We start from the raw sequence: 22,743 nt of genomic DNA, 5'->3' as shown, positions 1-22,743 counted from the left end.
AATAACTGCAGATACTTATTGTAGCATCATTCATATCATATTTTATCCCACTGTAAGATGTCAATGATGGTAAGATTCACTATTGCTATATTTACAACTAAGAAGGAAAGAAAAAAGGTAGTTTTTTAAACTGCAAATGCATGCCATTTTCAAAGATATAAAGTAAAAAAAAAAAAGTGCATCCTAGAATCTATGAAATACATATTGACACAATTAGAAAATAATTTAAATGTCCAAGAATCGGCATTTAAATAAATACATTTTCTACATACATACATATAATTTTCCCCATAAAATTCTTAGCCTGGCCCCAATGGGGCAAACCTCTGATCATGTCCCTCTGGACTGATATGCATGTGACTGTTCATGCCTAACAGCTCAGCTGCTGCCACGCAGCTGGAAAGTAGGGGTCAGTGGATGTTAGCTCTTCTCTGACTTGTGTTTGTAGTTGTTTCCCTTGACTCGCACTATAATTGAGGGATTTATCTCCTCTCCCCTTTTCTTCTCTCACTTCTTTCTTCCACTTTCTTTCTCTTCTATCACCTACAACACCAAAAAGCACCTACTATGTGTTGCACTCTGGGGCAGATAAGAGCCCTTGCTCTCTGAGTCTAGAGAGGAGGGGTGATCCAGCTTCAATACTGTCTTATACTGAGGACATAATTACCACAACCTCTAGAATCCGGCCTCATTAATAATCCAGGAAGCCATCTCTTTGGGCATTTAATATCCAATATTGCTGGCAGACGATGCTGATAAAATTATTCAAATGATTAAATGACAGACTCACCCAAGTGAAAAAAGTGGGTCCTCCAACTTCCTTTGTTGACTTCTAGCTCAGTCAGAATTGATATTCTACTTAACCATCAGCTTTCTCAAAAGACAGCAATATGCTCAGTTTCGCCTCTCTCTACACTGCACACCTGGAGAACGTGCCATCCAGACCTAAGTGGTGAGTGCTGTTGCTCAGTGTGGCCATATTTTTTGATTTTACTTTTTTAGCTGAACGATGCACTTCCTGACCTGGGCTAATGTTTGGTCACGACTTCTCCAGCATTAGGCTTTCCAGGGCTGCGCAGTCCACACTGGTCTCCAGCCTCTGACCACCTGTGGCAGGGCTTCTCAACCTTGGGACTATTATCCTGGACAAAATCTCTTGGTGGTGGGTATCATCTGTGCATTGTAGAGAGCTCAGCAGCATCTCTGGTATCTACCCACTCGGTGCTATTGGCACCCAGTCCATGTTTGACAACCAAAAATGTCCCCGGGGGAAATGGCCTCAGTGGAGAGTCACTAATCCGGAGTCCTATTTCCAGAGCAACTCCTTTGAGACTGATTACATACTACCCCGAAAGGACAGATTTTTGCATGTTGGCGTTCCAGCTCCCAACTAGCTTGTGGGTTCCTTGAGAGCAGGAACCAGGACTCACACCTGTTTGGCCTCCCAGTGTTCAGTCAACAGCCTTCATGTGCGGCAGGCATTCGGCAGGCCCAGTCAGCTGTCTGGCACTAAATGGTCAGTAATGCTATTATTCTATCTATCCAAAGATGGGTAGCAATCTCTGTTTAAGTGCCTTCTGAAATTTCAGATAGTGCATATCTATAATATAATTAAACTTCCTGTGGCCGACTTACCTGTGGGTTAAAGTTGACGGCAATCTGCTTAGTCGCTGGGTCTCGTGTCAGAAGTGGCCGGGAGAGGTTGTACTGTGACTGCTTGGACACCGTCTGGCACCAGTCCTCATACAGTCTTACCTCGTACCTGCGAGGATGGGGAACAGCGGGCGCCTGAAAGCACCCTCCCAGCATCCCCATGCCTGGCAATGAGTAACTGAAGGTATAGGTAACAACATATAGTAACATACATAAAACATATATAGTGTATACAGTCTGTCTATCTCTCTATCTCATGAACTAAAGATACTAGTAAAATACCTGAATATATTCTCCCCCCACACACACACCGTAATCCTCACCCAAGGATATGTTTTTACTGATTTTTGGAGAGAGAGAGAGGGAGAGAAAGAGAAACATGATTGGTTGCCTCCCACATGTGCATTGACCGGGAATCAAACTTGCAACCTTTGGGCATACAGGACCATGCTCCAGCCATCTGAGCCACGGGGCCAGGGCTGCATACATTCTTAAGTCAAAGTCATTGACTCAGCAGGCATGGAAGCTCCTGCAAGTAACCCCTTACTTCTAAAGAAGGCATAGCTCAAATCAGAGGAGAGTAGAGAGGCTCCAGGGGTCCTTCTGGGCGGTAAGGGAAGTTGTGATCAGTCTCAGTAAATGTTGGAAGAAGCTAGTGGGTAGGATTTGCTCTCATAGGAACCTTCAGGTCACTTGCAGACATCTGTCATTCAGTCATCACACACTGGCGGAGCATCTCCCATGTGCTGGGCTTGGGTAAACAGAGAATGCAGCGAGGCAATCCTGGAGAGATGTACAGGGCTCGGGCCTCTGACGGCAGGGGTGGGGAGGGCGGTAAGGAGATGCTGGGAGGTTTCAGGGATCGGGGGCTGAAGTGATGCTTGACTGAATCTCAGAGGACAAGGAGAGGCTAGACCGTGAAAGAAGGATGAGTGCTTCGGGCAAAAACAACAGCAAGGCCAAAGGGTGGAGGTGAGAAACAGCCTACTGTGTGCTGGGCGCACCTGAGACTAAGAGGGCAAAGGTCAAGGCTAGAGAGGAAAGCAAAGGCCAGGGAGGGTTTTCCTGCTGTGGCCATGAGGTGATGGGAGGCGCCGAAAGGCTTTTCATATGGGGGTACGTGGTGACCATATCGGATTTGGTAACAGTGTGGGCACTAGACCCTGCACCCCAAAAAACTTACTGCAGCTTTAAAGCAGGAACAACTGGGAACCCATGTAAATTTCATTCTTATGCTTCCTCTATAAAAAGATACAGGAAACATTTTTTAAACTTTCTGCTTAGTAGGCAGCCACTGCGATTTTCTGTGACACTGCTCTCGGGGGGCCGTTGAGGGGTGGCCCACTTCCGGCTCTGCGAGGTCTCGCTCCAACTACAGTGCCCCGGAACAGTGTCTGTCTCTAGGCGGGAACTGCGTTCCCCAGGACCCGGTGTTTGTAACCCAGGAGCGCTGAGCTCACAGATAATGTGGGGATAACCTAAAACACAGAGCAGCACGAGGGGCCGGCTTGGACTCGGAGCCGCAGGGCAATGCAATCCCCGGCGCTGCTTACTTTTCCAGCAACGACAGCACATCTTCATATTTTTGTATCATTCGCTTTCCTTCGGCAGATTCCATGCAACTACCCATGAAAAGAGAAAGAAGTGGCATCGAATTAGAAGTCAAAATAATGATCTGATTAACAAACTGCAGCCTATAAAGAAGAGATTGAGCAGCTTCCCGGGCTGGTTTCCAAATGCCCCCAAGGCGCCTGCATCCTTCTTCCTGAACATTCCCCATCGGCCACCAGAGGGCGCCTGCACTTCCTGCAAAGCAGGCAGCCCCACAGGTGAAGGTGGCAGAACCTTTCCCAGGGGGCTGCACCAACCCTTCCCTCCTGCCCCTCCCCCTCCCCGCACCCCCCCGACTCCTGCCCAGCCAGGCAAGCACAGGTAAATCAAGTCCTCAGACACCTGAATAAAAGGGAAATCGAGACATGAAAAAAAGTTCTAGGTGCCATAGTTTTCATATATAAGAAAAAACTATATGTGACATTACACATAACAAAAACTATATAACCATGTTTACATATTTATATAACAATGCTTATACACACACATAGACACTGTTTTATGTATATATATTTTCCTTCTCTGAAATCCATCTAGAACATGTTCTGAGAAGCCCTGCCACTCATTGACACGTTTACATGAGGTTCCCACCCACATCTCATGCCCCTAAATGTGCACACACAATGCACACACGTGCACCACACATGCCATATACACACTCACCCACATGCACAGACATGCTCAGGGGCTCCCACAGGAATGATGACCACAGAGGAGCGTGAGCAGAGTGCGGCGCCCACACGGCCACCCGCACCTGCTCCTGTCTGACACTTTGCAACAGAAAATGAGAGCCAGGCCCTGGGAAAATTGGCGAAATATCTACAATATTCAGGAACCTTCACACTGTGTTGAAGGGTCTGTTTTTGTTTGTTCTGCTGGCAAAATAAGGCAGCTTATTGCAAAGATTCTTTAACACCGTTTGCTCTTTAAGCCAACACAGGTTTCTGACCGATCCCCTGGCTCTCAATGTGAGCCCTGCGCCCCACAGAGGAAGCCCTGGCCCTCAGGCGCTCAGTCCCTCCGTGCGAGCACGCAGGTGCCTCCAAGAGGAGAAGGGGAAAGGGCCTCAGACCAGGCGGCTCTCGCCAGGCCTCCCTCTCCCTCTCCTGAGCAAGCCTCATAACCTTATCTCACCTTCATGTCTGGGAAAGAAAGAGGTAGAAGAGAGAAAGATAGCAATGCAGGGAAAGTAGAAGGAAGACTGAGGTATGGATGGACTGACTCCATAAAAGAGGCCACAGGCTGAGTGTGCAGGAGCTGAGCAGGGCTACTGAATGCAGGACATTGATGACGTCACTGTCACTCATTCATGGGGTCTCCAGCCATCAGAGTCAGCAACTCAAGGGCCTGGGGCACACGGAGGAGAGAGTCCCCCCATGCTGGGGCCTGGGGCACACGGAGGAGAGAGTCCCCCCACGCTGGGGCCTGGGCACACGGACGGGAGAGTCCCCCCACGCTGGGGCCTGGGCACATGGAGGAGAGAGTCCCCCCACACTAGGGCCTGGGGCACACGGAGGGGAGAGTCCCCCCACGCTGGGGCCTGGGCACGTGGAGGGGAGAGTCCCCTGTGGGGCCCGCTGCAGTCCCCTGGAAGGTGTGAGGAGTCACAGGAGTAGGTGCTGTGAAACTCCCTGCAGATTTGACTTCATTTCATGGTGAGGGATCTGAAGCATTTTTAACAGCCAGTAAATATATATTACAGGCACAGTGCAGTTTTGAATTCATTTCTAAGACGAGTGGAAATTTCCAGGGGATTGTAGAGGACAGTGGGTGCCATTCAAATCCCCTCTCAGGACCAGGCACTCCCACGGCCGCTCCCACCCCTCAACCTCCCTGTGGCCAGGTGTTTTGGCTGCTGGTGAGGCAAGGCTGCCGCCCTCTGTGGGAACACCCTCAGCTAAGAGAGCCACCTCCCCGACAGCCCCGCCCATCATGTAGCTCATGTGGCGGCACAAAGTCCTGTAACCTGCAGGGCCAGAGTCCCCACCCCACCCCCGCCCCGCACCACCAGAGGATCCACTGAGGCCTCCTTGCCACTACACCCCTCCTCAATTCTCCCTCTGCCCACCCCCCTCCCTCACAGGTGCTATTCTCAAGAGCATCCCTGAACATGCAAATCCAGCACATGCATGTCAGCGCCTGCTCCAGGGAACAGGGCCTGTGACAGCCCCGCAGTCCACAGTCCTAGAAGCAACCTTCTCGCCTCCATTCATTCATCTTCTCCCTCCCACTTCGGGGGGGGGGTGTGTTTGAGCAGATGGGGGCTCAGCTTGCTCTGGGCCAGACCTCCCATGGCTGAGGGGTCCCTGGGAACTGCTCTGGGCTGGGAGCTTGGAGACCAGGACTTCCAGGTCTCCCCAGCTCTCTAGTTCTGCAGGCGTCTCCTCACTCCTGCTGCCTCAGCTGTCCATCAGCAACGTAAAGAGCCCAGGCCAGAGCTGAGGCCACGCGGGTGTGACCCACGAGGCAGACCTGACCCCCAGGCACGCGTGCTTGCTCTGTGAGGAGTGTGAGAGAAAGCGGACTGCCTGCTAATTTTGAAGTTGGGTGTTTCACATGAAAACCTCGGTTTTCAGCTTCTCTGCAGCAGGTGGGAGATTCCCACGGGTCCTGCCTTTCTACTCAGCTGCGCTGGGAGTGGGGAGGCTCCTTAGGTCCCATCCTGAGTGCTTTGCATCATCTTCCTGCCTCTGACAGCGTTTGGTCTTTTCACACTTCCCCAGTTTTAGTCTAAGGTGTACATAGCGACGTACATACACTGTGAAATGACTACTGCAATTAGCTTAGTGAACGTCCATCATCTCATATGAATGCAAAAAAGGAAGGACTGGTGCTTTCCTTGTGATGAGAACTTTTAGGATCTACGCACTTAGAAACTTTCAAGTGCACCACGCAGCCCCGTTAGCGACGGCGCCATGCTGCGCATCAGCCCGGGCTGCTTTCTCTGACAACCAGAAGTCTGTGCCTTGGGAAAACCTGCTCCCATTCCCCACCCTCCACTCGTGCCTCCGATGACCAGATAACCACAAATGTCATCTCTTTTTCTCAAGTTCTTTTTCCAGATTCTACATATAAGTGAGATCATCAGTATTTGTCTTTCTCTATCTGACTTATTTCACCAATGCCCTCCAGCTCCATCCATGTTGTAAATGGCAGGCTCTCCTTCTTCTTTATGGTTGAACTAGAGGCCCGATGCACGAAGATTCAGGCAAGAATAGGCCTTCCATCCCCTGGCTGCCGGAACCGCCTTCACTCCAGCCCGGAGCTGCCTTTCTGTCTTCATCCGGCCAGAGCCGCCATCCACCTCTCACCTTGTCACGTCAATTTGCCTATTCCCTCCTTATTGGCTGTGGGCGCTGCCATCTTTGTCGTGGAGTTATGGTCAATTTGCATATTCCATCTTTATTAGATAGGATAATATTCTATTATTTTGCTTATGCCACATTTTGTTTATCCATCCACCCACCAATGAACACTTAGGTTGTTGTAAAAAATGCTGCAGTGAACATGGGGGTGCAGACATCTTTTTGACATGATTTCATTTCCTGTGGGTATATACCCAGAAGTGGGATTGATAGTTTTATTTTTAATTTCTTGAGGAACCTCCATACGGTTTTCCATGATGGCTGCACCAATTTACAATTCCACCAACAGAGCTCAAGGCAGTTCCTTTTCTCCACATCCTCACCAACACTTGTTATTTCTTGTCTTTTTCATGACAGCCATTCTAACAGGTGTGGGGTGATCTCTCCTGTGGCTTTGATTTGCATTTCCCTGATGATTAATGATGTTGAGACCTTTCCATGTCTGGCCACCTGGGCCAGAGGGTCTCTCAGGCCCTTTATAGCTCAAAAACCCTGGGATGCTGACGCCCAGATTTCAGTTCCTTTGTTTCTGTTGTGTTTGCCAAGTGCTTTTCATACGTCCAATCTTTAGAAAGAGGGGTCAGAGGAAGACTGCCTTCCCTAAGTAGCATCCTGAACACGGCATCGCAAACAGCTCTCCTCTCACTTCCAGCCGCTCACATGCCCCTAACTAGCTCGGCTTCCAGAATCATCTGAGAGGCAGGCCAGTGGTTTCCACATCTGGAATCACCAGGGAGCTTGCAGGGGAAGCAGATCCACAGGCACCACCCGGCTCCAAGATTCAGACCAGTCGGTGAGGGGTGAGGTGGGAGCCTGCATTTTAACAAGCACCGGGGCATTCTGACAGATGAGGCCCCACACCACACTTTAGCGAATGCTGGGCTCCATTCTCTTCCAGCGGCCTCAGTAGCAGAGACATGTGTCAGAGGGAGACACGTGGGAGCACTCCACAGAGCTTCAAAACTCTGACTCATTTTCCTCCAGAAATGAATCTCCTGGAGCAAAAGGAATCAGCCTCTTGTCCATCAAGCCTCACTTAACACCAGGGGTCCCAGGAGTCAGCTCAAATGTATCCGTCTTGTTACTGCTTGGCCAATATCTGGTTGTTATGGACTGAATGTGTGTATTCCCTCCCCCATATCCACATGTTGAAGCTGCATTCTCCAATGTAATGGTAGTAGACAGTGGGACCTTTGGATGATTAGGTCACAAGTGTGGAGCCCCTATGAATGGGGTTAGTGCCTCTTAAGAAGACTCCACAGAGCTTCCTTGCTCCTTCTGCCATGTGAGGACGCAGCGAGAAGACGGCTGTCTATGAACCAAAGAGAGGACTCTTACTAGACACCAAATCTGCCAGCACCGTGATCTTGGACTTCCCAGGCTCCAGAACTGTGAGGAGTAAATTTCTAGTGTTGATAAGCCATCTAGTCTATAGTATTCTGTTATAGCAGCCCAAATAGAGTAAGACACTGGTCAGATGCTGAACATGGAAAGAAACACGGATAATTTTCATGCCTTGGGTAAGTGAGATGCATTTATGCAACGGTCAAAATCCAGAGCAGGAGCAGAGGCCCAGAGCAAACCCCCATTCAGGAGGAAGGTACTCACGGATGTGTGATGCACCTGAAGTTGGCGAAGGGACCCTGGATGCGCTGCCTCAGCTCCTGGGCCCAGCGAAGACCCCCGGCCACCGAGGGCATGTTCTTGTGCACCGGCGAGAAGCCTGGAGACACAGCACAGCCAGACTGAGTGAGGCCTGACTCCCAGCCCCTCCGCCCAGGAACACCCTGCCAGCTGGTCCACATGCTGAAGTCACCCTGTGCTCACGGGAGATGGGAGTTCCTGGAGACCACTGTGCTCGCCTAAGGAGTAAGAGTGACCTTGGGGAGAGCATGGAACAGGGTCAGAAGACAGGGGTCACGCCCAGCTCTGCCACTCACTGGCTTTCTAACTTCACATCAGTGACTTTCAACCCGCCTACACATCTGCATCATGTGGGGGTCTTTAAAAAGACTGACGCCTGGTTCTGCTTTCAATTGGTTTGGGTGGGGCCCCGTCATTTGTATTTTGTGAAAGCTCTCCCGAGGATTCTAACTGTACAGTCAGGGTTGAGGAACTCTGCCTTAATAGACAATTGAATCTCTCTGGGCCTCAGTTTTCCCCTCTGTAAAATGGCTTATGTGCAAATTCAATAAGGTCATGACTGAGCCAGGCCATGCGGATGACGAAGTGCTTGACCAGGGTTAGCAGAGCCTGACACCCTTACTTTACTCCATAGAGTGTGTCAGTTTGCTTATCTGAGTTGTTGAGATTTCAGTCATGAGATTTTGTTTTTTTTAAAAATTAGTGTCCAGCTTTCTTAGTAAAATGGGAGGATCTGGCAAATACCAGCCTCCACGTCTACCCAGCAGCTGGGGCTGAGCGGTGGTGTCTTCCTTTAATGGTCATGCGCTCCACCACTTCCCCGTCTTATGCGAGCGCAGACCTATGGTCCACAGCCTTCTAGACACCACCGAGTGGCCCTCACCCTGACACAGTCCTCTCCTCATTCTGTGTGGGTGGAAACTGCAAACAGGATAAAATATCACTCCTGTGATGAGATGTTACATGGCAACAAGGAGAAGATCCTGGGTGGGCTGACTTACTCAGGCGAGCCACACACAGACCAGAGCGTTTTCTCTGGTTGGTGGCAGAGGGGGATGAGGGAGCTGAAGGGTGAGGAGGAGTCAGTGTGCTTGATGATGGAGGCAGCCTCTAGCCTTCGCACATGGCAGGGAACGGGCGTGCCCCCAGTGACAGCTGACAAGGAAATAGAGACCTCAGGCAGATAGTCACAGGGTACTGGATCCTACCGACAAAAATGAGCTCAGAAGCGGATTTCCCCATCACCTCAGAGCCTCCAGATGAGAAGTCAGCCCAGCCAACACCTCGATTTCAGCCTCGTGATACTCTGAGTGGGACACTGAGGCAATCAGGCCGGGCTGCTGGCCTACAGACCTCTGAGCTAAAAGATGGGCGCTGGCAGGCCTCTGAGGCTGCGCTAATTTGTTACGCAGCAAGAGAAAACGAGTGTGGCCTCCTAAGGTATTTGAGTTTTCAAATTCTATATGTGACCGGGTGTCATGAGGATGGCCCACATGAAGGTGAGGCCAGCAGGTCTTCGGGGAATAACTTCCTAAGTGGACACAATTCTCAATGACCTCAGTATGAAACCTGTTTATAGACATGCTGGTCTTGCCACTCCATTACTTAAAACCCGTGGGAAATTTCCTATTGTCTGAACACTGGGTTCCAGATTCCTTAGGGTGGCACTCAGAGGGCTTCACAGTCTGGCCCCGGACTCTGTGGATGGGCTCGTCTCCCTATGCACACTCTGTTTGCCCACAGGAAGGTCTACCTGGTACCTAGCAATACTCTCCTCTCGTTTCTCTGGAGACCTTTGCTGCTTCTCCTCGCTTCCCATCTCTCACCTTTCATGGCTCAAAGCCCTCTTCTCCACAAACTCCCCCCGGATATCCCAGCCACAGTGTATCTTGTTTTGTTACAGCTCTTTGTAACTTGGGACTACTTATATTCTGCTAGGTAACTGTTCCTACCTGGTGTGTCGCTTGAAGAACCAGGCCATGTGGACTACGAAGTGCTTGACCAGAGTTAGCAACGACTGGACATTCTTACTTTACTTACTTTTGGTATTAATTAGTTTACCCCTTACCCTGGCTTCCCTCTGCATCTCGTGCCCAAAAATGTGTCCGGCATATTGCAAAGACTCAAGACGTGTTTGTGAAGTTGAATTGAACTTGTGTTGGACTTTCAAACAGGTAAGACAGGGCATCTAAGAATTGCAATAAAAACGGAGACATCACACTGAGGTTGGTACCGCCCGTGTCGGGCCCCTGCTGGTTCCTTCCTCCAGGAGCATGGTTGCTATGGCATTGGAGGGATGAGGAAAGGAAAATGAGAGTCTACTGTGGAATTGAGACATGTTGAAGATTAATCACTGTGGCAACATTGATCAGGGGTCAACCCATCTATTCGGCTAAGGTCTCAGCTGCCAGAGGCTGTCAAGACTTCACTGCTCTGGGCCACCCTGCCCACCTCAGCCCCAGCTACAGGGAAATGCACAGCTCAGTGAACTCTACAATCAGCCAAATGCTCTGGATTATCTACAAGTTGTCCTTGCTGTTATTGGAGAATGACATAGATCCATAGTAGACATTCAACAAATACAAGAGGATTGAGTTTCACCCCTCCCAGCAGTAGAGCTCCCCCATCCAAATCCCCTGGCAAACAGCCTACCAAGTTCTGCCTCCTCCTGGACACGCTGACTGAAGATTGCCCTCACTGTATCCAATTCTTTGTTAAACATCTGGATGAGGACCAGGTACTTATCAGATGCATCGCGTGCTACCAGTGGTCTTTCGAGGAGGTTGCCTGCGATGTCTAGCAGCTGCAGGAGAGGTGGAGAAAGAAGAGGAGCAAGTCACAGACTCAATATTTCCAAGGTTACATAAGTCTTGTTTCTTGGCCTTTCTTTCATATGCCTATCAGTGTAAAAAGGTCAAACAATTATTATTATGCTACTGGATCAATAGTTATTAGTAGGTGGATATTCATAGTTTGCCTTCTAAAGTAGAAGGATTCCTGTCTGCTAAATTATCTATTGGACCCTTGTGGGATGTAAGAATCTGGATACAGAGTAAAATAAAGAGAAAACTTAAAGTTTTTAGAAAGGTTAAGCTGATCTATATTAAAAAGACCATTAAAAAAAAAGACCTAGCCCTGGCCAGTGTGCTCAATGGTTGGAGCATCAGCCCCCCTGCATAGCAAAGGGTTGCAGGTTTGATTCCTGGATCTGTTGGAGAGCATGCAGGAGGCAACCAATTAATGTGTGTCTCTCTCACATCGATATTTCTCTCTCTCTCTTCCCTTCTCTCTTCCACTCACTTTAAAAAAAAAAAATCAATGGAAAAAATGGGTGAGGATTAACAAAAATAATAATAATAATAATAAAAATTTTAAAAGACCTAAAACAGAGAAGGAGGGTGGTGATAGAGAAGGAAAAAAAGAAGCTAAGTAGGCTAGGTGTTGAGGAGAATTTGGAAATCTAAAATCTGAGAGGAGCAAAAAAAAAGTTTCAGAGAGAACTAATTTCTGGAATCAGTTCAAAATGCTTGAAGAGAGAAATCCTAATTGTTTTTTCTATGTGAGTTATGGAAATCCAGGTATTTATTAGAGGTTGTACATTTTATAACCTCTAAAATAAAATTTATATGATAGATATCTATATGTAAATAGATAGATATAGATAGGTAGATTCTATGGCTAATGAAAAGCCTGGCAATTTGGGTTAACCAATATTCTAGAATAGCATGGATTCTAGTCTATGCTTGGACATTTTCAATGACTGGAAACTTAACTACTTCTTAAGGAAGTCCATTCCGTCTTTAAATAGTTTTGACAGAAATCTCTTTCCTTTATTGAGCCAAAATCTGCCTCCTTGTCATTTCCACTGATGAATTCTGGTTCTAATCCTAAGGCTTTACAGATATGGCCTCTTCATAGTTTACAGATCTGGCATGTCTTTATGTCTCACAACTCAGAATTCTCAGTTGCACAGCCATTTAGCTACTCATCATCCTAAACCTTCTCCGTATTCTTGTACCAGCTCATCTTGGCGATACAGGGCAAGGACACACGTCTTCTTATTCTAGTTACTTGTACTTAAATGCCGTAACCAATTACGGTAAGTGGTTTGCCTCAGCTCAAACCATCCTGACAGCAGTGGTTAAACAACCATGGTATGGCAGAACCCTGGATTCAGGATGGTGACCCCAGCTGAGCTCTTCACTTTCAATGGGTCCCCTACTGATCAGACTCAAGTGGAGCATTCCAAAAGAAACTCTTTTGAAAAGTATTTTCACATTATCATGCTTTCAGAAAAGCATTAGTGACCAACTTGAGCAGCCCAATTCTGCGCATTCCCTTGCCTAGCATACTCATGATACCTCTCTATGAGACTAAGAACAATTCATATCTGCAGGAGCAAACAGCTGGAAGAGTATCCCTACCCTCCTCTCATGAAGGTGGGGGAGGATCGAGCATAGGGTGGCTCCCTCCCTGCTTGTACGAACCTTAAAGGCGTGCTCCAAATCAGGTGCATCATCAAAGGCTTGAATAAAGATAGTCCCCAGTCTTCGGTCAAGATCTTCTACCCTCTGGTTAAATTTAGAGACCTCATTTTCAAATTCCTGAAGTGACATTACAAAGACATAGAAAATCATGATATTGCAAAAGCCAGTCCCACTATGCTCTTTACTACTAATTTTTTGCACTTGAATCATTAGACCAAGAATTTATTTTCATTTTCCAAAATTCACCTTGGCATGCCTTAGTTTTCATCCATGTAGACAGTTACCCCATGTCTGCTGCATTTTCTTCCCTAGGCAAACTGGTAGAGTGAGTCAAATTGTGAGGTTGGCACGCTTTCACTCTATCTCTGTGCCCCTTCTTCCTTCTGCCCCTTCTCTGTCACCCTCAGTGCCAGCTGCTGCCACCCTAAAAGCCACCTCAACAGCAACAACCCCAGCAATGGGTCTACCATCCTACCTCCTACCTTCCTTCCTCTCCCAAGTCTAAATCCTGTTTTTTCAGTGTAACCAACCTAAGCTAGCCATTGGGAAGGAAGGAAGCTAATTAAACTAATGCACACTATTTCTTCCAAGTACCTTTTAATTCATTAAGACAACAACTAGCCATTATTTCTAAGGTTGCCAAATTTAGCAAATAAAAATATAGGCTATGCATTTAAATTTAAACTTTGGATAAACAATGAATTTATTTTTAGTATATGTCCCAATTATATTTTATCTGACAACCCAAAGAATATAGCAATTTTCAGAAAAATTTTGTTAAATTAAATCCCTAATTGGTGGAATTATTATTTGTTATTATTGCTTTGCAATAGTAATTCATATTCTTATAAAAAGACAAAGTAAGTAGAAAAACATAGTATAGTTCTACTTCCCAAACCAACTACAGTAACATAATAGTATGTTTCCCTGTGCATAGAATTCTGCTTTATCATTTGTTTTGTCTTAGAAAATACATGGTTGTCTTCAGAAGATCCTATAGGGACAATTCATAAAAGAGTTAAAATAATAATAGTAATGATTGCTTTGTAGTACACCATTTCCCCCCATTCTTCCTTAGAAAGCAGTATCTCTCCGGGTTTGCTAAGACCTCCCTAGGCAACTGACGGCTCTAAGAGCAGGTTTCTGCTCTATTTCTCCCTCCTTTTCACTCATTCACTCTAAGATTCCTCCTCCAGCAACCAGCCACTCCCTTCTCAGGGAGCCCCATTCCCTATTTCTGCCTGGCCCCCTTGCTTCTTTTTGTCCCTTGTGGGCTTGCGCTCATAGATCTCAGCTCTCCTGGGCCAGGGGTAGGGCGTGGGCTCTGTGGTCCAATCATGACAATGCATGTCTGGCCGTTCCCTCATCCCTGAGTACTCCCTTGCAAACCAGAGTCCGATCAGAAAAATGAAGCTCTGCCCCCACTCCCAACCCCACCCAAGACACTAACAGAATTCTGCCTGGGTGTTCCTGGTCTGCTCACTGCTCAAAGCCATCCCACATTCAGCATCTCTGAAACCCTGGACACCATCAGTCTGGAGCAGTCAGCAGTTGGAAAAGGTCCTCCCTCGTCATTCTCCTGACACAAAGAATAATGAGAAAGTCTCCCTTCATACAACCCCTGGGACTATAAAGCCAAAGGAAAGAGAGAACATGAAAGTAAAATACCAGGCCCTACAGGCTGGGGGCAGCTGAGAAAGAGACAAAAGTTGCAAGTTGGCCTTCCAAGTCCTACCATGCCTTGGGGATCCAGGCAGTTGTGGCAGGACTCTGAGAAGACCCTGCACATCTCCTGAAATTCGTGGTCCATTTGCTGGACCTGCTGACTGAGGGCGTTGCCTCTGATGCCACTGAACTCGAGCTTCTGCAGGCTGTGAAAGTCCAAGGTCGTCTTCAGAAGGTCCTACAGGGATGATTCACAAGAGGTAAAATAATAATGATGAGGAGGACAACAGTGGGTAATGCTCACATTAGGATGGGAAGAGCAAAATCATACGGGGGTGATGGGTTGCTTAGGAAAATGTGAAGCCTGATTCGTGTTGTAACCATATTATTAGATTGGGTTGATATAAATAACTTGGTTAAACTTGATAACAAAGCAGAGAGAAAGTACAGATAAATAAAACTCACACACACAAAAACAGATCAATTTTATGCTTTAGCTTTTCTGTGTTTTCTAATAAATAATAAAATATAATCATAATATTTACATGATTGTTGGTTTTACCAGCAATTAAAAAAAATCAATTTCAAATGGGCCATGTCATCCGGTTCTGGAATGAAGCTATCTTAGGGGATATTGACTGGAAAGCAAGTCCCCCAAATAGTCCCGAGGATAAGCTCAGGAGACGACACCAACGGGCTCAGCAAAGACTGCCAAGGAAATCAATGGCGATGCCCTTGCCCAGCATATGCAACACGGTGCACCATGTAGCACTGGGCGACAGGGACAACTACTTGACATCTCTGTGTTGGGTTTCTTCAACTGCAACAGGACAACACTAGTGGGAGGTAAATCAACCAGTGAGGCTTAGGACTGAGGCCAGTACACACGCAGAAAGGGCGTGTCACGGTCACTGCTGTTCACATGGCAGTGTCCCAGCTGTGCTCAGAATTGAGTGACAGGTGGACAACACAACCCAGAGCCTTGGGGAGGAGCCCCCTGAGTCCATGGAAGCCTCTGCTAGGATAGGAGCCTCCAGAACACAACTAACATGACAGACTGTGGTACTGATCTCATGAATACTGGCCTGAAATCACAACACCTCCAAACCAAGATGTTTTCCCATCACAACCTCCCGCCTGTGTGCATACCTGTCCAACAGGAAAGGGGGAGATAACAGGTACCTTTGTGTGATTTTGGCAAACATTTGGTGTGGATCCCTGGGAGGGGGTCTTCTACCCTGAGGAAGCTTGAGAGACAAGAAGAGGGAGCACTACGTCATGATGTTGAAAACCCAGCAGGTCCTGGTTGCACTCTAGGAAATTCCCACGGCCAATGGCCACAGCTCCGGGTTGACCCATCAGACTGGAAGGAGGTGGCCCAGCTCCTTTCTCTTGCCGGGGCACCAAATCCAGCAGCAGTAACAGGCACTGGGAAGTGGTGAGCAGTCTGACTTTCCCCACGTTGCCAGCATCTAGCAACCGTTTCTTGCTCACCTGTGCTCAGGCGCGGCTGTCAACAAGCAATCGAGTGGGAGAGGAGAGAAGAGGAAAGAACCAACCACGGAAAGAAAGGCCTGCCCCTGAAGCAGGGGTCTTGCCAGCAAAGGTGGGGCAGGGGGCAGCTTTCATTTTAAAACACCTTCAACTTTATGCACTGGGAGGAAAACAGAAATGAATTGGACTTAAATGAAATGGACTTGAATGTTAATTACATGTCAGTGCTATAGGAGAAGCATATTTGTGCTGTGGAATGTCACCTGGGCACCCATTTTTCATAATTCTGTGGATGTCAATTCCAATATTTAGGAAATATCCTCTAACCATTTTAAAAGACTGATGCATCTTGATATGTTTGATTGCATCAGAAAAGTAGATTATAATTTTGTTACACTATTTTATTTCTCAAGAATACTTGAAGTATGATCTTGGATGGTCATGAAGGTATTTCATGACAGATATTAGATAAATATTTATTTAATTATTCTGTTTTCTAGAAAAACTCTGATCACCAAAAACAATGGATATTTACATTGCTTAATTTAACAAACACATGATAGGCAACACATTTATTTGGAGTTCAGTTCACAAATAAAAAGTTAGACTTATTCTTACTTCCCTATTAAAAGAGCCCCCAGTTTTCACTCTACCATTCCCCCCAATCTCTCTCCCCTTACCCTTCATAAGCTTTCTTCAGAGTTTTCGTCACCCTTTGGAAATATACTACTTAACATTATATTATAAATATTTCTTTATTTTGTGCATCTTTCTCAGTGGGTTGTAAATGCCCAGAGGTACCTCGTTATCTTCAGTCCCTGAAAAAAGCCCAGATGTTGAGAAATATTTGTTAAATGAATGAATATATGACCTTTGACCTTTAATTTACCTACAGCCCCTCCAGGAGAAGGAGAATCTAAGAAATATGAACGCAGGAGCAATTGAGAAAATTAGACAAGAAAGGAGAGTTACAAAGCAAGGCCTTGGTCAAGTGCGATGCAGAACCTGGTGGTCCTGCTCTGGGGGCAGATCAAAGGCAAATGAGCACACAGCAGATCTGTCCTCACCTGGCAGGTTGAACTTCTAAAATGTCTTATATTTTCCCTACAGAAAATGGCAATTTCATGTGGTTTCACTCAATAAAACAAACCCATCTAATGCTTAGAAAAGTCCAACTACAGAATGGGCTGCTAAGAGAGGGACTGAGCTTTCCCTCTTGGTGGATTTTAGACATTTGATGTCAGAGTATTAGAGGAGGTTCCTGATCTGGCAGGAGTTGTCTTGCGGTCATAGAAACGTATTTATCACACTGACCGTGACTATATCTTTGATTCATAAAATATTTCAATGTAGCTCTTTTCACCAGGTATTTAAAGGCCCCACCAATCAGATAAAAGGCAAGTTAAGTCAAGAAGAAGTTTAAATGATAATTTTTTAACTACCCATTCTATTCATCACAGTAGTAAACACAGGAAGTCCATTATGCCATATTCAGGCTGAAAGGGTCAAGTTCAGAGGGAGGATATGCAGCACCAGGGGAAAAGCCCCGGACAGGGCCCAAACGCTGGGCTCACATAACCCCGGCCTGCCATTTAGTAGCGATGTAGCGTCAAGCAAGGCACAGCTTTCCTAAGCCTCCCTTCCCTAGCCTGCATATGCGCTCCCCAATGCCTAACTTGCCGCGGGGTTACGGGGTCACGGGAACCTGCCCTGGTAGGACTTGCATGACGGGGAGCCACTGTAATTAGTGCTCGTCACCTTGAAGTGGTAGCTCCGGTTGCTGGATAAGGGACGTGTAATGGCTGGTGCACAGGTGCTCCTCTCCGGGTAGCACACAGGCACGGGCCAGGCTGCCGGCTGGGCCGATGGGTCCTATTCGTGGGAAACCTGTGCAGCCTTGATGGAGGGTGGGAGAGGCTCCGGTGGCTCGGGCCCGAGGGGGAGAGCCACCCTCGGGATAATGGCAGGCCTCACAGACACAAGCCCGTCCTTGAAGGAAAGGTCACTCCACCTGCCTTAAAAGAAATGTCTTCAGAATTCATTAAGGAAGAGCACAAAGCAGACATTCACAGATGAAAGTCTCAAAAGGTCATTGGGGAAAAGGCTGCTTTCTCTACCTGACGACAGCGGCCGACCTTATGCAGCGAGTGGTCTCCTAGTGACCGCATGCTCGGGAGGGCTGAAAGGGAAGCCTGCCCAATTAGGCCTGCAAGGAGGCAGAGAGGGACCGGGGTGCAGGAGGAGCAGGGAGCGCGTGTATTAGGGCAGCTTACCACCCATTCCCCGCTAATCACCTGGCATAAAGCCCCAGCAGGAAATCACTCTGCCGCCAGTAAATCACAGCTTTGCAGACATTGCAGAATGGAAGAGATGAGGGCTCTCTCCGGCTCTTACTTACCGCGCTGTGTGGAGGGGAGAGGCTGCAGGCAGCACAGGGCTCTGCAGCACCCAGTCATATGGCACAAACATGGACTCAGTTTGGAAGGGTGCATGAGGGGGTATGGATATGGTGTGTTTGGGGGCTATGTGTGTGTTGTGTGTATTGTGTGTGTATGTTGCATGTGTAAGTATAGTGTATGTAAGTTGTGTGATGTTAGTGTGTGTTATATGTGTGGAATGTGACTATGTACTGTCTGTACTGTGTGTGTCTGTGCTACGTGTCTACTGTGTGTGTACATGTGCTGTGTGTTCAGTATGTATACGTGCAGTGTATGTATGTGCAGTGTGTATATTGCATGTGCAGTGTGTGTACTGTACATATATACAGTGTGCATGCATGTGTCATTTGGTGTGTGTTGTGTGAGCTGGGGCAGCCAGCGGGAAGACAGGGTGAGGGAAGGAATTAAGAGGCAGCTGAAAGACTCTTTTCGCCTTTGGTTTTTGACTGTTCAAATTAGAAAGATTTTATGTACTTGTGGGATTTCCTTAGTAAATTGCAAAGTCAGATATGCCCCTTTCCTGGAATGTGAAAGTTTTACCCAAATGACTTATTTAGGAAAACGGCCTAACGATCATGTGGTAAAAACAGAGTGTGCAAAGACAGAAGAGAGCGGATAAGGCAGAAAAAAGCCACGGAACCACTTTGGGCCCTCAAAGTGGGGGGAGGGAGGAAAGCAGAGTTCTAGAACCCCCTGGGAGATCCACGCTGGATAAAAGGGCAACACTTGGAACCATATGCCCCCGAGTCAAATCCCAGCAGGACCTCTCTGAGCGTGTGACGGGCAATGCCTCACGGTGCTCCTGTGGTACAGCAGGGTGCTGAGGCCTTGCTCCTGTGAAGGTGAGGGTGCAGGCTCTGGCATGAGATAGGCTTTCGAAATGTTTCTACTCTTCCTTTCCCTGCTCAGGGGTTAGCTCTCTAAGAGATCAGCTGGGTCGTGGTGGTGAGGAGGATGGTGGTATCCCAAGAATGCAATTACTCCACATGCTGCAGGCTGCTGACAACTGCTCAGCAATACACCACACACACACACACACACACACACACACACGCACACACACACACACACACACCAGCTCAGCCACCTTCATTTTAACAGGCACCCAGAGGGGACGAGTCGATCTGCACAATGTAACTTTTTTGTGCAAAAAAAAAGCAACACAAATCAGAGGGGGAAATGTGAGAGAACCATGGAGATTAAAACCAGCCCTTCACAGCATAACTCTGGATGTGAGCATGCAGATGTCATTTTATTAACTTAGCTTAGTGTATTTATTAATTGCAGCTCCCCCCGTCTCAGTGGCCACATACTGTATTAGAACAGCAAGATGAATACGGCTCGGTTCATGCTAATTCTTGCTGGAGAGCAGCAGATTAATCCCGTTTCAAACAGGCATCGATCACAGAGGTACTCGGAATGTTAACTAAAGGGCTACATGAAATCTGCTTGGAGATGATCGATAGTCTGTGTCCCGCTGCACTGAGCTGAGTAGGAAGAGGTGGGGGAGCCAGAGGCCAAGGGGCTGAGGCTGAGCAAATGACTCCAAGATGAAAAAGAAAGAGGGGAGGAAATAGTACGACAGGGGGCAGGAGCAGCCACGGGAAATCATGGAAATTCAAGGTGAAGAAGGAGCTAAAGGAAACAAAAAAAGAGGGGGCTTGGACAACAGAGAAGGGAGACAAGTAGAAAGGGAAGGGAGAGGAAAAAGAAAGGAGAAAGGAAAGCAGTAGAGAAAATAAATAGACTTTGTCATAAGAGCAAAGAAGTAAACCAGAGCAAAGGATGGAAGAGCTGGGACTGGAGGGAGCAGGAAGACTGAGCATGGAGGCATTCGGGTCATCCTCTGATTACATGGGGCAACTACCGTTCACCCACCTGCATCTGCGCCCTTGATTCAGAAAGGACAAGCAGCCGAGAGCCGGCCATGTGAGGGCAGAGGCTCCCGGAGCCTGTGGCCCTGGCCTGTGCATTTACTGGATATGCCCGCAGACTCGGGCTGTAATGTCAGAACAGTCATCTGTGTGTAGAGGCACAGCACTGGCATGTGTGTGTCTGCCTGAGGCCCCAGCCCCACCTCATGCTCAGCTTCACCCCCAGGCTGCTGCAGGGCTGCAGGGCTGCCAGGCGGTGAGGCAGTTACTCCACCTGGTCCGCCAGGCCTGGGGCAGGTTGGAGCTGGAGGCCTGTCACCTCAGCTAAACAACAGCAAAGGGACAGATATGGAAGGTGAGAGGAACACCGTGGGGGAGGGGAGGAGAGCTGTGCATCAATAGCTGGGATGGAAATGTTGCAGAAAAAGGAGGCATTTAGGATAAAGCCAGATATCGGTGACTTATACTCTCCATGGTGCTGATGAAGGATTTAAGGTGGGCCTTTCATACTAGTAAGATCTAGCTTCTGGCTTTCTTGCTTATACATTTTCTCTCTTTTTTTAAAAAATATATTTTATTGATTTTTTACAGAGAGGAAGAGAGAGGGATAGAGAGTTAGAAACATCAATGAGAGAGAAACATCCATCAGCTGCCTCTTGCACACCCCCTACTGGGGATGTGCCCGCAACCAAGGTACATGCCCTTGACCGGAATCGAACCTGGGACCCTTGAGTCCGCAGGCCGACGCTCTATCCACTGAGCCAAACCGGTTTCGGCAACTTATACATTTTCTCTGTCTCTATGCTCTTCCTTGTCTTTTTCCACCCGTAAATTCCTAGTCTAGTTTCAAACTTTGTTTCCTGTGGGGAGCCGGCAAGGCCACGGCATACTCATCCCCAGGGCGCCTTATGTACCACGCCAGCTCAGCCAGGTTCAGTAACCCTGAGAGGGGGCGGTGAAGGATTGAGAAAAGACAGACAAGAGAATGAAAGCTGGGTCTGGGTGGGACGCTGTCCTCTCTGATGGAGAGCTAGCGACAGCGCCATGGGTTACAAGCCGCGTCTTTATTTTATAGCAGATGCCAGGAGGCAAAGTAAGGGCGTGGTCAAGATGTTTACAACATTCTCCTGGGTTTTGATCCTACTCAATTACATTCACCTGAACTCTATCAAGCCCATATCACTCAGGCACATGGGGCCACGTGTTCGGACCATGGGTTCAAGCTTACAACTATAGTTGTTGGCTATAACTGTGCTGGGAGGGCTCTGCCCTCCAAGCTGTGAATTGCAAGTGGCCATGAGAGAACTGTGCTCTCTCATTAGTCTGAGGCTTGAACCTGTCCAAACACTATAGCGCGCCCCACAGTTTCCTTTTCTGCTTACTACTTCCTCGGGCACTGATGGATTAGGGGTTCCTCTTTCTTCCTCCCTTATTCATGGATATCCTCCATGAATCTACCTTCCCCTGCGCTACGGCTACTGGTCCAAGGGCTTCTTACAGGCGAAACTGTATTTCAGTCATCATCGTATCCCTAGGACCTGGCTCAATGCCTGGAGAACGGCAGTGTTGAATCAATGTTTTGGAACTGAAATGAACAGATTCAATTTCATACTCTTATCCTCATAATTCCACAGTTTGTGCCACTCATCACGGCCTCTTCCCAACATATCCCCCCTCATCATCCCAAATCTCTCATATTCATAGCTGGAAACAGGACTTTAATTCTTTCTCTGTCTTTTTTTGGCTGTTGTTCCTAATCTTGAACTTGACCTTGGATTTCTTAAATTTTAGAATAAGTATGTATTTCATTATATTATGTCCACTGTCTTTCTCCCAAAGTTCAGTCAGCAAATTTAGAGCTGTAAAGTGTTAAAAGACCTGTTAACCATATTAAATTCCGAGGATAAAAACTCTTAAAAGAAAAAGCTTCATGTCTCCTTACTCTGGGCCTTAAACTAATATTCACATTAACTTTTAAAAAATTGGGGAAAGACACAGCTTTGGGTAAAAGTCACATTTCTTTTACACTGGGATTCACTAGTCGTGCAGTTTCTGGAGCCACCTTGGGGTGGAAGAGTAAAGGGCAAGTTCAAAGTAGTAGCTTTGTGGGAGTGGCCAGCTGCATCCAATTCAGTTCACCTGCATTTTGCACATCGAACTTTTTAGCAAGAGTTTATTTGTAACAAAGTTTAAAGATTATGGGCAATTTGAAAATCAAATGAATTAGTTGGCTGATTCCCTGGGCCTTCTTCCTAAATGAGTCTATGATTAGCGTTTCCTAAACTCCTAATAGCACCACCGATACCTGATGATCGATCCAAATGATCAATACAAATATATATTGAATCTTATTGTGGGTTCCTCCAACCCCGTGGTCGGCAAACTGCGGCTCTCGAGCCACATGAGGCTCTTTGGCCCCTTGAGTGTGGCTCTTCCACAAAATACCACGACCTGGGCGAGTCTATTTTGAAGAAGTGGCGTTAGAAGAAGTTTAAGTTTAAAAAATTTGGCT

At 47.4% G+C, this 22,743-nt stretch overlaps 1 protein-coding gene across 1 annotated transcript in view; it reads right to left on the bottom strand.

Moving 5' to 3' along the window:
• The window catches only part of DNAH9 (dynein axonemal heavy chain 9), a gene marked incomplete at its 5' end in the record, with an annotated part of 343,516 nt that overhangs the window by 300,851 nt on the left and 19,922 nt on the right, over positions 1 to 22,743 (bottom strand). Inside the window, 6 exons of the mRNA XM_079798920.1 lie at positions 1,636 to 1,762; positions 3,207 to 3,275; positions 8,238 to 8,352; positions 10,926 to 11,076; positions 12,761 to 12,877; positions 14,496 to 14,663. Coding sequence (XP_079655046.1) covers positions 1,636 to 1,762; positions 3,207 to 3,275; positions 8,238 to 8,352; positions 10,926 to 11,076; positions 12,761 to 12,877; positions 14,496 to 14,663 — 747 coding nt within the window. The remainder of the gene's footprint in view (positions 1 to 1,635; positions 1,763 to 3,206; positions 3,276 to 8,237; positions 8,353 to 10,925; positions 11,077 to 12,760; positions 12,878 to 14,495; positions 14,664 to 22,743) is intronic.

Source organism: Cnephaeus nilssonii, assembly GCF_951640355.1.
Source record: "Cnephaeus nilssonii genome assembly, chromosome: 19".
NCBI classification, from domain to species: domain Eukaryota; kingdom Metazoa; phylum Chordata; class Mammalia; order Chiroptera; family Vespertilionidae; genus Cnephaeus; species Cnephaeus nilssonii.
Note: the sequence above shows the minus strand (reverse complement) of the source record. Positions and strands in the feature narration are given on the sequence as shown.